Source organism: Canis lupus, chromosome 17 (genome assembly GCF_011100685.1).
Source record: "Canis lupus familiaris isolate Mischka breed German Shepherd chromosome 17, alternate assembly UU_Cfam_GSD_1.0, whole genome shotgun sequence".
Lineage (NCBI taxonomy): Eukaryota > Metazoa > Chordata > Mammalia > Carnivora > Canidae > Canis > Canis lupus.
Window position 1 is genome coordinate 26,601,430 of NC_049238.1, and position 13,486 is coordinate 26,614,915.

The following is a 13,486-nucleotide window of genomic DNA, read 5'->3' on the forward strand; positions in this document are numbered from 1 at the left end:
AATGGTGTAGATGTCTTGCAGTTAGAAGATATGAAGTAGATGGATTGAGAAAACCAACATGTTGAACTTTCCTCTTGTTTGCCTGTTTATTGTACTGTTCAGTCTTCTCTTATCACACATTAGAGGTTACCTCATTCCCATTTTCCTTGCGATTGCCTGAATGTAAGACTTGAATGATGTATTTCCAAAGCCCTGGATACTTAGAAATGGGGAAAACTTTTCATGCAGTCCTTCATAAGAAATTCATAAGCTATCAGTCATTATTTCAGAGTTTTCGTGTGTGGCATGATTTAATACCATTACAAGTGTATAAATTTTGGATCCAGGTTTTAGAAAGCAGAGGGAGCCTCCATATTTTTGGCATTCATACCCAACAAATCTGTCTCTCCAGTAGAGTCTGGCTAAATAAACAGCAATCTGTTGGAAACGCAGGGAATGACTTAACTTGGAAGGGCAGCATTAGGTGACTGCTGGGGTGGGGGAGCTCCATTGGTCTGTGGTCCACGAGTTTCCTTAGAGCATTAACATTTACAGGAGTCCCGCAGAACATAAACCCTGCCAAGACTTTCGACTTCATTACTTCCCTGTCCTCGACAAGTACAATTTAATTGAACATTAAGCAATTTGATCTCTTTCACCTAATAAATCGAGCAAATTCAATAAACATAAATCCTGCTAATGATAGAGCTGACCCTGGTGGGGCTGAGCTCATCAGCATTCATGGTTATTACTCTCCCTGGAATTTCAGTCACAAATGCTTATTGCTGAACTAAGTACTTACCTGGTGCTTACAGTCTGGGGAGCGTATTTAATAATTTTCTTCTGTAGGGTTTCCGAAGGGCAGCTGTGGAATAGAACATGATTTTGCAGATAGACCAACTTGGATTTGCATCTCTCGCCTAAACTAGGACAAGTTCTACTATAAATCAGAAACAAAAGGGTCAATTGCAATGATTTCATAGGGTGTTCTGAGATTTAAATGAAAAAGTGCATGCAAAAGCCCAGAGCACCTGACATGTGGGAACTTAATGGTACGTGTTAGCTCACTTTCCTTTTATTTCCACTGTTCTTTAGCACGGCTCTATGGTAGCCAGTGTTTACATGGTACTTTTTTGGGTTCTCTATAAAACTTTCTTATCCATTACATATGTGACTCTGAGTCATCTTCCTCTTCACCTAGTTGGCTCCTTCATAGAGACTGAGAGACACTCACCTCCAAGGTGAAGCCTTGCCCAACTCTTCCCGGCTGGCTCTGGTCATGACCTTCTCTGTGGTCCCGGTAAACTGTTGCACATGTCACAGTGTCATGATAACCGTCCTCTCTCCCAGATCCCACCCTGCCCATAGTGATTATCCGCGTCTGGTTGGATAAGTGAATGAGTCAGTCACTGAATGAAACACTGACTTGCCTTTAGTATCACAAAGGCAGTTCCCCTCATCCATTGAGTAGGTGAACCCCCTCCCCCCCCCAAAAAAAAAAGAAAAAAAGAAAAGGGTCCAGTCCAAGGAACTGGAAAGCAGAGAAGCAGCATGAGGACCCAAGACCTTTGACTCCCCTGTTTTCTCTCAGAGCTCAGTAAGTTTTAATATCCTGGAAGCAGGCTTTAGGCACTGCGGGTTAAAGCTTTTTTTCTGAGAAGAGGGTAAGTAGAGAGACACCCACCCAAACAGGTGTCTGGTTCCACAGGGTGCAGCATTGCCATTAGAACGCCCTCTCACCTTCATCACCAGCGCTGGGGGGCATATTTTGTCAGTGGTTACTCTTTATCTAATCTCAGAGTTTTTGCTAATTTTGGTCAAAACTACCTATTTCTACTGCTGGCTCCACCTGCACTGAGGCAAACAGTCATTCCATTCTCCCTGTCGTCTTCCTCCATTTCCTGCTGGTGGTATGTGTTTTCCAAATACCATCACCAATCAATCATGTGTGTAGAAGACTCTAAGAAAAACACCTGGTCTAGAAATGTGAGCAAAATGAGGCCCATTTTTCTTAATGCCTAAGAATTGGTCCTTGTGTCTCCTGCATTTGAAAATAATGCGCTTCAAACTTTAGAGCCGTGAGTTTTCAGCCTCGATGTGAGAACAGTGAAATGCAGCCTCATCTTCATTTCTCAAAGCAGCTGAATTTAATCTGTCGCAGGACTAAAACTTCACCTCCCAGTTTCCTCACATGCCAGAGTGGCATAGTGACATGTGACTGTCCAGACCAGCCCTGCAGATGTGTCTGTCATCAGGAAGGGAGATTTCCTGCCAGGATGTACTAATGTGCTTCCCACTGCTGCTGACAGCAGAGGCCCCAGACCCAGTGGCTCCAGGGGGTAATTTTTAAGGTTTTATTTTTTCAATTTAAAATTAAAATCAAAGCAGGCCCATCTGTCATATGAATCTGACATGCCAGGGAAAGGAGTGTGATCAATGGCCTGGATCTTGTTTAGACCACTTAGTGACGGTGTCCCACACCATCCCATGTGTGTCTTTCATAGCTTTGATCAAGAGCTTAGCATTTGTCCTTGGGGAAGTGGAGAATGTGTTGAGGGGGGAGGCTTTGAGGTGTGAATATTTCCATTTCCTGTTCATTTCACATTCGTGTGGGGCGAGATCCTGGATGAACACATTGTATGGTGGCTCAGAAATGGTATTTGCCTCATAAAGTATAGGCTTTGCTAAGCAAAACTATTCCTTTGCAGCAGTCCCCAGGCAACTAGGCACTTAGTCATTGTTGATGTGATTAAGTAAAGGTTGTTTTGGAGAAGGGACGGTATGTGTTCATCCCCACGTGTTGAGCTACATGGAATGGAGTCTCATGTGCTCACATGGGAAATTGTGGAAATAGTTCAGGGATCTGGTTTTCCTGAGTTCTGCACCCTCTGCCGACCACAATTCACTGTGTCCCCAAGCTGGAGGGAAGGATAACCAAGGTCATGCACCTCTGAGCTAAAATGGGCTCTAGTTGTGGCTTGGGGTGCACAAAGGCCCAGCAGGTGCTAGAAATATGCACATGCCCAGTTCCTGAAGAGGATGCCTTGCTGAGGACTCAGAAAATTCTGTGATATCCCAGTTGCTCCCCTGGAAGGTGATGAGAAGCCTGTGTACCTGAGACATCTCTAAAGAATTCAGGCATATACTAAGAGTTGGTGAATGTCAGTCCTGCTTCTACTTTGAGTTTTGTTGATCTAGTGTTAAAATGTGCTGTTACTCTCACTGCCTCACCAAGTAATTAAATTCATCAAGGCAGTAAATGATTTTGTCCCTGGTTGTTTGAGGCAGGGTCTATGAAGACATCTTCCTGTGTTTACTGAGCAAGAGTTTCCCTCCATATATATAAAATTCCAAATAACCTTGAAAGAATATTTAAAAACATCTAGAGAGTATGCTTCATTGCTCTTCATTTACTATATACTTCTTTGCCCACGGACAATCACCTTTATGTTTTGCTAACACTGAAACTTATTCTTTGACTGTCTTTGAAAATCCTTATTTGCACATGTTCAATAGCGTCTTAGTGATTTTTACCTATGAGATAAATTGGCACCTCCATTTTCTTGGTGATTAAAAATTTATGAACAGTTCCATAACCGTATCTCTTTTTCATACATCAGTAACGCAGAGGTAGGCAAATGAGATAACCCTCATGTGAGAGAGATGGAAACTGAGGCCTGCCCCAAACTGCTAAGCTGGAAAGTAGAGTGGTCCAATCAGGACATGAGCCCAGCTTCAGCCTCCAGAAGAGCCCGTGTTTCTTCCATTACCCCAGGCTCACTTTACTCTTGACCCTGGCCAAGAATGAGAGCAGATGTGCATGACAGGAGGGGCAGCATGGATGGATTAGAGGAGGCCCATCCGTGCTCCCAGAAAAATAACTCAAAATGCATGTCCCAGTGATGATGGAAATGTAACACATCCAGAAATACAAGAAGTGTACATTTAATGCAGAAATCATGCTTTGATAATGGACCAAAATTGTTTTGAAATTTTGAATGTTTAATATGTAAGAGAAGGTAAAGCAGCAAAAGACAGTAAGTTCTAGAATCTAAAAAATGCATGGCTGAGGAGGAAAGGAGGGGAAAGAAAATACAGCAGGTCCCTGGGGCGCCACCTGCATTTCTCTCCTCTGTTCCCTTTTATCAGCCTGGGTCCAATTTAGAAGCCTTCCTTAGGAACCACTGGGTGATCCCCAAACACAACTTATAGCTAGCTTTCCTGTTGCCTTTGGGCAAGCTCTTTTTTTTTTTTTTTAAAGATTTTATTTATTTATTCATAGAGACACAGAGAGAGAGAGAGAGAGAGAGAGAGAGAGGCAGAGACACAGGCAGAGGGAGAAGCAGGCTCCATGCAGGGAGCCTGATGTGGGACTCGATCCAGGGTCTCCAGGATCACGCCCTGGGCTGCAGGTGGCGCTAAACCGCTGAGCCACTGGGGCTCCCCTGGGCAAGCTCTTTAAATCCAAAAGACCTTTTCCAGCAAAGTAAATCCTACTCATCTTCATTTCAGGCCACATGCCACCTTTTCTCAGAAGCTGTTCTCCTCTTCCTCTCACATTTGAACCATTTCTTTTGCAGTGCTAGGTGATGAGAACTTGGAGGGTAGGGACCAGCTCATTTCATGGTGGAAGGGGTGATGATCTAGGGGAAGACCAAGCCCAAGGGCCAGACAGCCCCGATCGGCCCTGTGTCAGTCCACAACCCCAGGACCTAGAGTCTCATCGAGGCTTCCCCACTGGGCAGATGTTGGGTAGGACCATGCTCAGCTATCTCTGGATTTTGTTTTCCAAAATAAGAGCATGACTTTATTTTTAATATCTACCTCTTGTTCACAACCGTTGCTTGGATATAAAATATTGAACAGTCTCCCTTTCAGATGTACAATGAATATATAGAAAAAAGGAGAGAAAATGACCTCAGCTCTTGAAACTTGTAAACATGTCAGCAATCTTGCTCTCACAGGGAAATCCTTAATTCTTTTTCAAACTTGAAGCAGAATTGACAACCATTTGCATTCTCTTTGTTTTCAATTATGTGTGGATTTTTTTGGTGGGGGTAGGGGGCAGGAGTCGAGGTAGGTTCAGCTGTTTCCTTAATGAAATTAATATTTCTTATGAAATGGTTTTGTGCACAAGTGTTGGGGTATCTGAGGTCTGTATGTTGTTCCTGAAATGCTTCCACACAAGGAGAAGTTGAGGAAGGGGCAGCCATCATCCTACCTACTCAGGGTCTTTTCTGGCCTTATGCTTCCTTTTTGCAATTCTAGGAAGGCATTGTGTGAGTGTATGGGCGTACACATGTGCTCTGCACACACCCACTTACTCCTTTGACTCTTGTAAGTGTCACACTCTTGCCCTAGTGCTTTGCTTTAGTTTCATGTGTCACAGGAGGAAACAGAATAGAGGGAAACCCCCATAAACTGCAATCCAGCCAAGTGTGGCTGTTGCCTTGGGCGGCTGTCCTGAGTGTGTCCAGCTGGTCCTAGGGCCTCCAGACTGGCATCCCCGGTTCTGGAAGGAGCCCCAGGATTTTCACCATCTGCTAGATAAACCCTTGGGCACCATATTTCCTACAGCATGTATTCAGAATGCGAATCCCCCCCTTCTAAAGCTTGCTTCTCTAGACCTGCTACATAACTCTGCTCTGAAACTCAAGCAAGACCCTAGGACCAGGAACTGCCTTGAAAGCTCAGTAGCCCTGGGACATATGGAAAACCAAGATCTGCTGTGCTGGCCGGGTCATGAAGGGGGACTACAGGAGAGTTTAGACAAAGGTGGCTGTGGGGCTGACCCAGCTTAGAATAGGCCCTCTGGAAAGTGGTAACTGCAGAAGAACAATCTAGGGTGTGGAGGAGGTAAAGGCAGGGATTTCAAAGGAGCTGAAATAGTTGTAAGAGAATATTCAGTGTGCTCACTGGACCTTCATTACTGAGTTCGAATTTGCCAACACCATATGCCAACTGTCACTTAACCACTGTTCCTGCTTCCTCATCGGTAAAACAGAGTTGATTGATAATAGTATTTCTTCATAGGGTGTTGTGGGCGTTTTAGGGCATTAATATGTAGTAAGTGCTTCGAACAGTACTTGGCATAGAGCAAGCATCATACGACTGTTAGCTACTATTATTACTACTGCTGTTACTACCCCTTTATGACCATCCTCGTCGTTACCGTAATATACCCTATTCATACAGACCAGGCCTTGCATATAGAATTGTAATAGTTGCTGTTAGAAGGGTACCTGCTGGCATCGTTGCTTGGTTGTGTCATTTCTGGATCACCAGAGATAACATCTTTTCTGTCTCTCTTGAGTGAAGATGTACCTCTGTAAGAATGACTATACCCTTAAAATGATACCACCTGCTGGTTTCAGGTAAAATCGTTCTTCCAGAAGGCCTGCAGCACTCAATGCTGGCTCTTTTTTTTTTTTTTTTTTTTTTCCAGTTCCTTACTCTCTTGGAATACATTCTCCCCACCGCTCAGCTACTATTTTTTATGTTCAGTGTAGAATCTTAGTTACGCTAGATAGCATTTCATTGTGTGGGGTTGAACACAGCTCCCACAAAGAATATGGAGATGAGTTCTAGGATCATTGGTGCGTGTGTGGAGGAGTCGGGGGCATGTGGTGGACAGGGCCCAGGCCCGTTCACGGTGCACCAAGTGGTGAGTGGGTGCATGTGGGTGCCAGCAAACAGCGATGATGTCTCACGTTGTTGTCCTTTCCTTCTTAGACGACTATGCCCAGCTGTGTAATATCCCTGTCACGGGACGCCGGCGGCCATATGGACGGGATGCTTTGGTCGACTTCAGCGAACAGTATGCTCCAGAAGCTGATCCCTACTTTATTCAGGACCGTAAGCACCATTTTTCAATTATGTTGAAAATAAATTATGGTTAAAGGTTAGTCAATGATTCGCAAAAAAGTAGCTCCTGGGAATTTGTCAGAAACCTCAGCTTTTGGGGCCCACTCTAGACCTGCTAAATTGGAAACTCTGGGGTAAGACCCAACAGTCAGTGTTACTCACCTGCTGCATAAGCCTTGTGCATGCTTGAGTTTGGGAAATATTGGATCAAATTATTGGCAAGCTGGTGGGGATGCTCTTATGTTTACTTTCTTTAAAGGAAAAAAAATTATCTTCTAATAACCTTTACGAAATCATTTCTTGACTCATTACATGGTAGTCTTAAGGGTCAAGGTTTTCTTGAAAGCCTGATTATAATTGCCATCTTTTTTCACACAAGAAATGACAAGTGAACTGTGCCAAGTTGATCTTTACAGGTATTTTAGATGGAAGGTCAAAAAATTGCTCTTCTGATCAGAAATTGTTAGAATCCTGGTGAGGGGATTTATTAAGAAAGGATGGCAGGCTGACTCCTCCTGGATTTGTGGGCAGAATTTCTTCTGTAGAAGTAGAGCGTGGCCGTGTGAACCCGGATCCCATTTAGGAAAAAAATGTCTGACGGTTAACGGGAGTGTCCTCAATAAGGAAGCCATAGGAGCTAAAGGTTTCTCTGGGGGGAAGCCATAGCTTTTCAAATTCAAAATGCAGTATTGGTAAAGCACAGGTTGCCTCATTTCATGAGTGGGGATGGGGAAATGCGGATTCCAGCTGCCTCCTCTGCATCTTCCCAATGGGCCTTTCTGGAAGTGTGCAAAGCTGCACCAGATTTTCAAGGCAGGGAATCCCTTGAAGCCAGGGAGCTGGAATTAGGACTTTGGAGACATGCTGAATGACAGACTACGCTGAAACTCTTCTTTCTTTGGCTCCTGTTATACATGAACAAAGCAAACTACCACGGCATGGTTCCCAAGGAGCAACCCAAGCGTTGTGGCCACACTTGGAGCTACTTCAATTCTGAGTCAAAGAGTGTTTCCTTTTTCCCTTCCCTTCTCTTTCTTTCCCCTGCCTTCCTTTTGTTTTTTGATGGATGCATATATCGATTATTCAGAATTAAGAGCGCTTCAAGTTCTACATGAAAACAGCATGGTATCCATCCAGCCAAGTTGATTAACACACACCTACACACAGGTGTAGAACATTACCAGCATCCAGAAGGCCCCGAAAGCCCTTTCCCAGCCAGGCCCCTGACCCAAGGGTAACAACTATCTTGACTTCTAATAACTTGGATTATTTATTTTAATCAACAACATACAGCCACGCACTACTTCATGACAAATAAATGACAGGTACACTAAATAAATACACTGACAGGTATAAGACTGTGCACTTAGAATTTCTGTACTGACCTATGAATATATTACAGGTCAAAGAACAATTTACCTTTAAAAAAATGAAAAGGAAGGAGGAATATTAAGGTTGAAAGAAAGCCCAGCTTGCCTGTCCCATAAATCTGAAATAACAGGTTAAATCTATATGCAATTATGACACCATCCTGTAGCTTCCATGTGCAGCCTCTATCATTTAGACAGAGTCCAGATTCCAGGAATTTTCATAGTGAAATGTTCTGGCTTGTGTACTTTTTTTTAATGCTGACGTTGCTTTAAAACTCTTTGAATTCACTACAAATGTTAAGAAATAAACATGTTGGTGCCACATCCATTTCCTATTTAGCAACATAGAAAGCTGAGATGCAGTTCTTAGACCTTGAGCTTTGACTGTGTCAGTGGCCTTTAAACTTACTACAAGTTCTGAGAAATAGCTCCTCCTTCCCAGAAAGGAGTAAGGACTTTCTGGCCCTGCTAAAGAAATGACCGTATTGGGTAGAGAGTTAACATAAAGGGAAGGCTGACACTTCTTATCTCCTGACTTCTGGTTATTTAAGAAAGTTGAACTGATAGCTGAGGGTATCAGTTAAGGCAAGGCAGTAATTTAAAGTAGAATCTCCAGGGTGCCTAGGTGGCTCAGTGGTTGAGCATGTCTGTCTTTGGTTCAAGTCCTGATCCCAGGGTGCTGGAATTGAGTCCCGCATCAGGCTCCCAACAGGAAGCCTGTTGCTCCTTCTGCCTCTCTGTGTCTCTCATGAATCAATCAATCAATAATAATAATAATAAAATAGAACCTCCGAGAGCAGAAATCAGCTTTATCTCTTAAGGACTAGAGAGTAAAATTTTTAGGCTTTGCAGGCGTGGTCTCTGTTGCATCTACTCTTCTACTAGGATATCAGGAAAGCAGCCATGGACAGCATGTCAATGAATGCGTATATCTGTGTTTCAGGAAAACTTTATTTACCAAAGGCAGCCAGCCACCTTTGGAGCAGAGGCTATACTTTGCCTACTCCTCTAGAAGTATTTTTGAGAGTCTCCTTGATGCGTGTGTATAGGAGTTTTCAAAATTTAGTTTCATGTTTTAATTTCTCTAATAATAAAAATTTTTAGTAGTTATAAAGTCAAAATGATTTTGCCAGAGTACCTGGAATTTGAAAATATTTTCATAGATTAAGACTTTATTTTCTTAAGTATTTCTCAAACTGGCTTTGGGGACCTGATGACATATTCTTGATGGCTGGTATTTTTTTTTTTCTCCCCTTCAAAATTTTTAAAAGGGCCTGTCATGGATGTGTTAATTTTTAAAATCACTTGAATTACACCTTATAGCCCTGCATAAGCAATGATATTTTGCTGCCCCCTGCAGTTCCACTGGAGAATTACTTCAGAGGCCAGATAGAGAGTTAAGGCCATATTTTGGGAAAAAAAAACTTTTTTAAGGCTGAAACACGATGAGATTCAGAAATGGGGATGAGGGGAGGTGAGAGTCCACATTAACACTGTGTTTGTGTCACCCTGGGTTTATATTTACAACTTCTCTCTCCAGAAAGAGAGCCAAAATGCTCTTGATGCCTGTTTTTATATTACTACACTGTATCTCTAAATCCGTTTAAAGATATCTAAGCTATAAAAAGAGCCAAACAAAAAATTCTTTGTTTCCCTAAAAAAAAAAAAAAAAAGATTTTTGGCTTTCTCAACAAAAGTATGATGTACTTTTCTCATTTATCAGGATGTTTCAGAGTCCCTTTTACTGTCTTTATCCTTTGATCTCCTGACAGCCCTTTTGTAAGACTCATTCCAAAGCTAGGCAAACAAACAGACTTTACAAGGCAAGGCCAGCTTGACTTTTCACTGCTTTTTGGGGAACTCCAAGTGAAAAACCACCGCCTGAAGTTCTCATGGATCTTCTGAACAAATGTCTGCTGAACTGTGATTGTGACTTTCATTGGTTCCATCCTGAAAGTTGTGCTGCCATTTGCCCTACTGAGAACTCAGGAAATTTGGGATTTTAGATAAGCACTTCTATTAATAAGGGCAAGACCAAAAACCATACTTCATCATTTTTTTTAATACTTCATCATTTTTGTGTGTGTGATTTTATTTTTATTTTGTGTGTGTGTGTGATTTTAATATAGGACATCAGAATTCAAGATGTGTGGCTATTAATGTAGAACACGTATAAAGTTTTTAATATCTTATGCTTAATGTTGTATACAGATCTATTCAGCATGAAATATTACTGCTAACTTTAAGGCATCTGAAACAGGTGTCTAAAATAGATATATATGATGAACCATAACCTTAATAAAAATATAGTTTTAAAAGATGGTGTAAGAAGCTGCAAATTCCTTTCTTAAAAAAAGAGATTTATTTATTTTATTTGAGAGAGAGAGGGCAAGCAGGGAGAGGGGAAGAGGGAGGGAGAGAATCTTCAAGCAGACTCCCTGCCGAGCATGGAACCCGAGGCAGGGTTGGATTCCTTGACCCTGTGATCATGACCTGAGCTAAAATCAAGAGCTGGCCACCCCACTGATGAGGTCACCCAAGTGCCCAGAGACTGCAGATTTCTAACCTGGCTCCTGGTGTTTCCTTTTCAGGTTTTTTAAATAGTTTTGAGGAGTTGCAGGCTGAAGAATGTGGCATCCTGAATGGGTGTGAGAATGGGCGCTGTGTGAGGGTGCAGGAAGGCTACACCTGTGACTGCTTCGATGGCTATCACTTGGACATGGCCAAGATGACCTGTGTTGGTAAGGATGATGTGGGTTCCATGGCAAATTATTCTTGTCCTAAGATCCCCTGTGGCCAGATCTCATATAATCGAGTGCATTTAAGATAGGTCTGCAGTTTTGGTTTGGGAAGATGAGACAAGTTCTGGAGGTGGACGATGGTGATGGTTGCACAACAGTGTGAATATACTTAATGCCACTGCACTATCCACTTAAAAGTGGTTAAAATGGCCAGTTTTATGTTTTGTATATTTTACCACAATTTAAAATAACACTGATACCTCATTGAAGAATTCATACAGTGGTATATTGGGAAAAAATGTCAGAATGTTCTAGATAATTAGTTTGACTCTTCTAACTTCAGCTTTTGACTCTGCAGCAAGTAATATTTTCTCCCAATACCTGACACCAGCATGAGTGTAGACGTCTGGAAAAAATGTAACTGTCATGGTAATCATTTTAGACAACATTCTTCCTAAAATTCCCTCTCCCTCTCTGTCTCTCATATTGCCATCCCTTCTGTTTTTGAAAGACTGATAAGTGTACATTTATTCTTCCTCATGTGATCCATGCCACCTTCTAGAGCCTGACCCTTGAATTATAGGTCTTCCCTTTCTCTATGGCTCTCCTCCCCCCTCCAGCAGCAGCCCCCTTCCCCACTTGAGTTTTGTTTGTCTCCATCGGTGGTGGGTCTGGAAAATAGGTAAACCTGGGTTATTACAGGTGTTTCAAGTGTATTTCTTTCCTGTGGAAAGAAATCTAAGAAGGTAACTTGAGCCTTTACAGAGGCTGCCTCGAGGGCTCTGCTCACTTGTTTGGTTCTTACTACAGTGTATTCCTGTCTACAAATCTTAATAGTTTTTCTGTACCTGCAGAAGGGAATTTAGAAGTAGGAAAATTGTTCCAGCTTTCTTGAGTTTTGACTCTAAAACGTCAAGCTGGCCAAATGTTCATGGTGTGTTAAATAACAGGGAAGAAAATTCTGGAACCTCTCAGGTCTACAAAGTCGTATTTATCTTGCAAGTAATTGCGACAAATAATAATGAGAAAGACTCTCCAGTTTTCTGGGGGGAGAGCAGAGAACTGCCAAGGTATGTTCCAGCCAGATGATGCCTTGATGCCTTAGGTAAGCTGTAGGTTACATTTCCTCTTGGAGTGATACGAGACCTTGTTTACCTGCGTGGTTTGGCTTATTGCAGATGTAAACGAATGTGATGAGTTGAACAATCGGATGTCTCTCTGCAAGAATGCCAAGTGCATCAATACCGAAGGCTCCTACAAGTGTGTATGTCTGCCTGGCTATGTACCTTCTGACAAGCCCAACTACTGCACTCCATTGAATACCGCCTTGAATTTAGAAAAAGACGGTGACCTGGAGTAAAAGAGAATCTACATAACCTAAGCCCATATACTCTGCACTGTGTAAAGGAAAAGAGAGAAATGTATTATACTTGAGACATTGCACCTAACCTAGAATGTCAGAAATACGGAAACATCACGGAGTTGTGTGTCCTCGGAAGGAAGACGAGAGGATCCGGTGTGAGCCTGCTTGGTGTGACAGACCAAATGGACATTTCTCTGAAAAACCAGTATATATAGTCTGTTCATATGTAAAATTCAGTGGAAAAGAGGCGGAACAGTGCTGTTATTTTAAACAGAAGGTTGTATTATGATGTTTTTGTTTTGTTTTTGTTTTTTTACTATTGCTTGATTAAATTTGGCATTTAAATAGTGGTGGAAATATTTTATATAATTTTCATTTTTTGGTTGTGCAGTTCCTTGGCTACTGTTTTTCTTCAGATTTGTTCTTTCATTCTCAAGTGCACAAGTCTTTGATAAAATATTGTTAAACTGTATTATAAGTATTATTACACAGGGTTATGTTTTCCTGGTCTGGAGCATTTTTAAAATCCAAACTGTCTGTCCTGTGGAGCAGGCAGTGATTTTTGTTTCAAAACTTTTATACGCATTTGGAGGAAAGTACTTTCTATTTACAGTGTGTTGTCTGATTTTAATGTCCATTCTTAGCCAAGCTGCTAGTAGGCATCAATTGGATCCTTTCCTATGTTGAAATGGAAGAATTAATGAGCTTACATTAATTAGTATTGTAATGTGTAAAGGAAGCCCAGCAAAATTTTTTGAAAACTTGATGATCCCAACGTATTTACCATTGTATGTTAAAGCAAAATAAATCACCATTTTTTTAGAAAAAAAATTCTACCTGAGAGTAACTGTCAATGAGTATCTGTGTACACGTTGTATCCCTCCCCCGTTTAGTTTTGCAAATGGTTCTCTAGTAAAGTCTTTTGCAGGTGAATTATTAAATTTATTAGGTAGTGTTAGGGACTGAATCATGTCCGCCCCCAAAAATCTTATGTTGACATCCTACAAATGTGACTGTAGTTGTAGACTGGGTCTTTAAAGAGGTAATTAAGATTAAATGGGGTCTTTGGGGTGGGCCCTAACCCCATATGACTGATGTCCTTCTAAGAAGAGGAGATGGGATGGGGACAAACACAGAAGAAAGGCCATTTGAAGATTCAGGGAGAAAAT

At 41.9% G+C, this 13,486-nt stretch overlaps 1 protein-coding gene across 7 annotated transcripts in view; it reads left to right on the forward strand.

Annotated features, from left to right (window-relative positions):
- Positions 1 to 13,151, forward strand: part of LTBP1 (latent transforming growth factor beta binding protein 1) — a 390,765-nt gene extending 377,614 nt beyond the window's left edge. For all 7 annotated transcript variants that reach the window (XM_038561238.1, XM_038561239.1, XM_038561240.1 and 4 more), the window contains 3 exons: positions 6,712 to 6,834; positions 10,805 to 10,954; positions 12,133 to 13,151. In XM_038561238.1, the coding sequence (XP_038417166.1) occupies positions 6,712 to 6,834; positions 10,805 to 10,954; positions 12,133 to 12,314 (455 nt within the window). In that variant the 3' untranslated portion in view covers positions 12,315 to 13,151. The remainder of the gene's footprint in view (positions 1 to 6,711; positions 6,835 to 10,804; positions 10,955 to 12,132) is intronic.
- Positions 13,152 to 13,486: the final 335 nt, after the last annotated feature.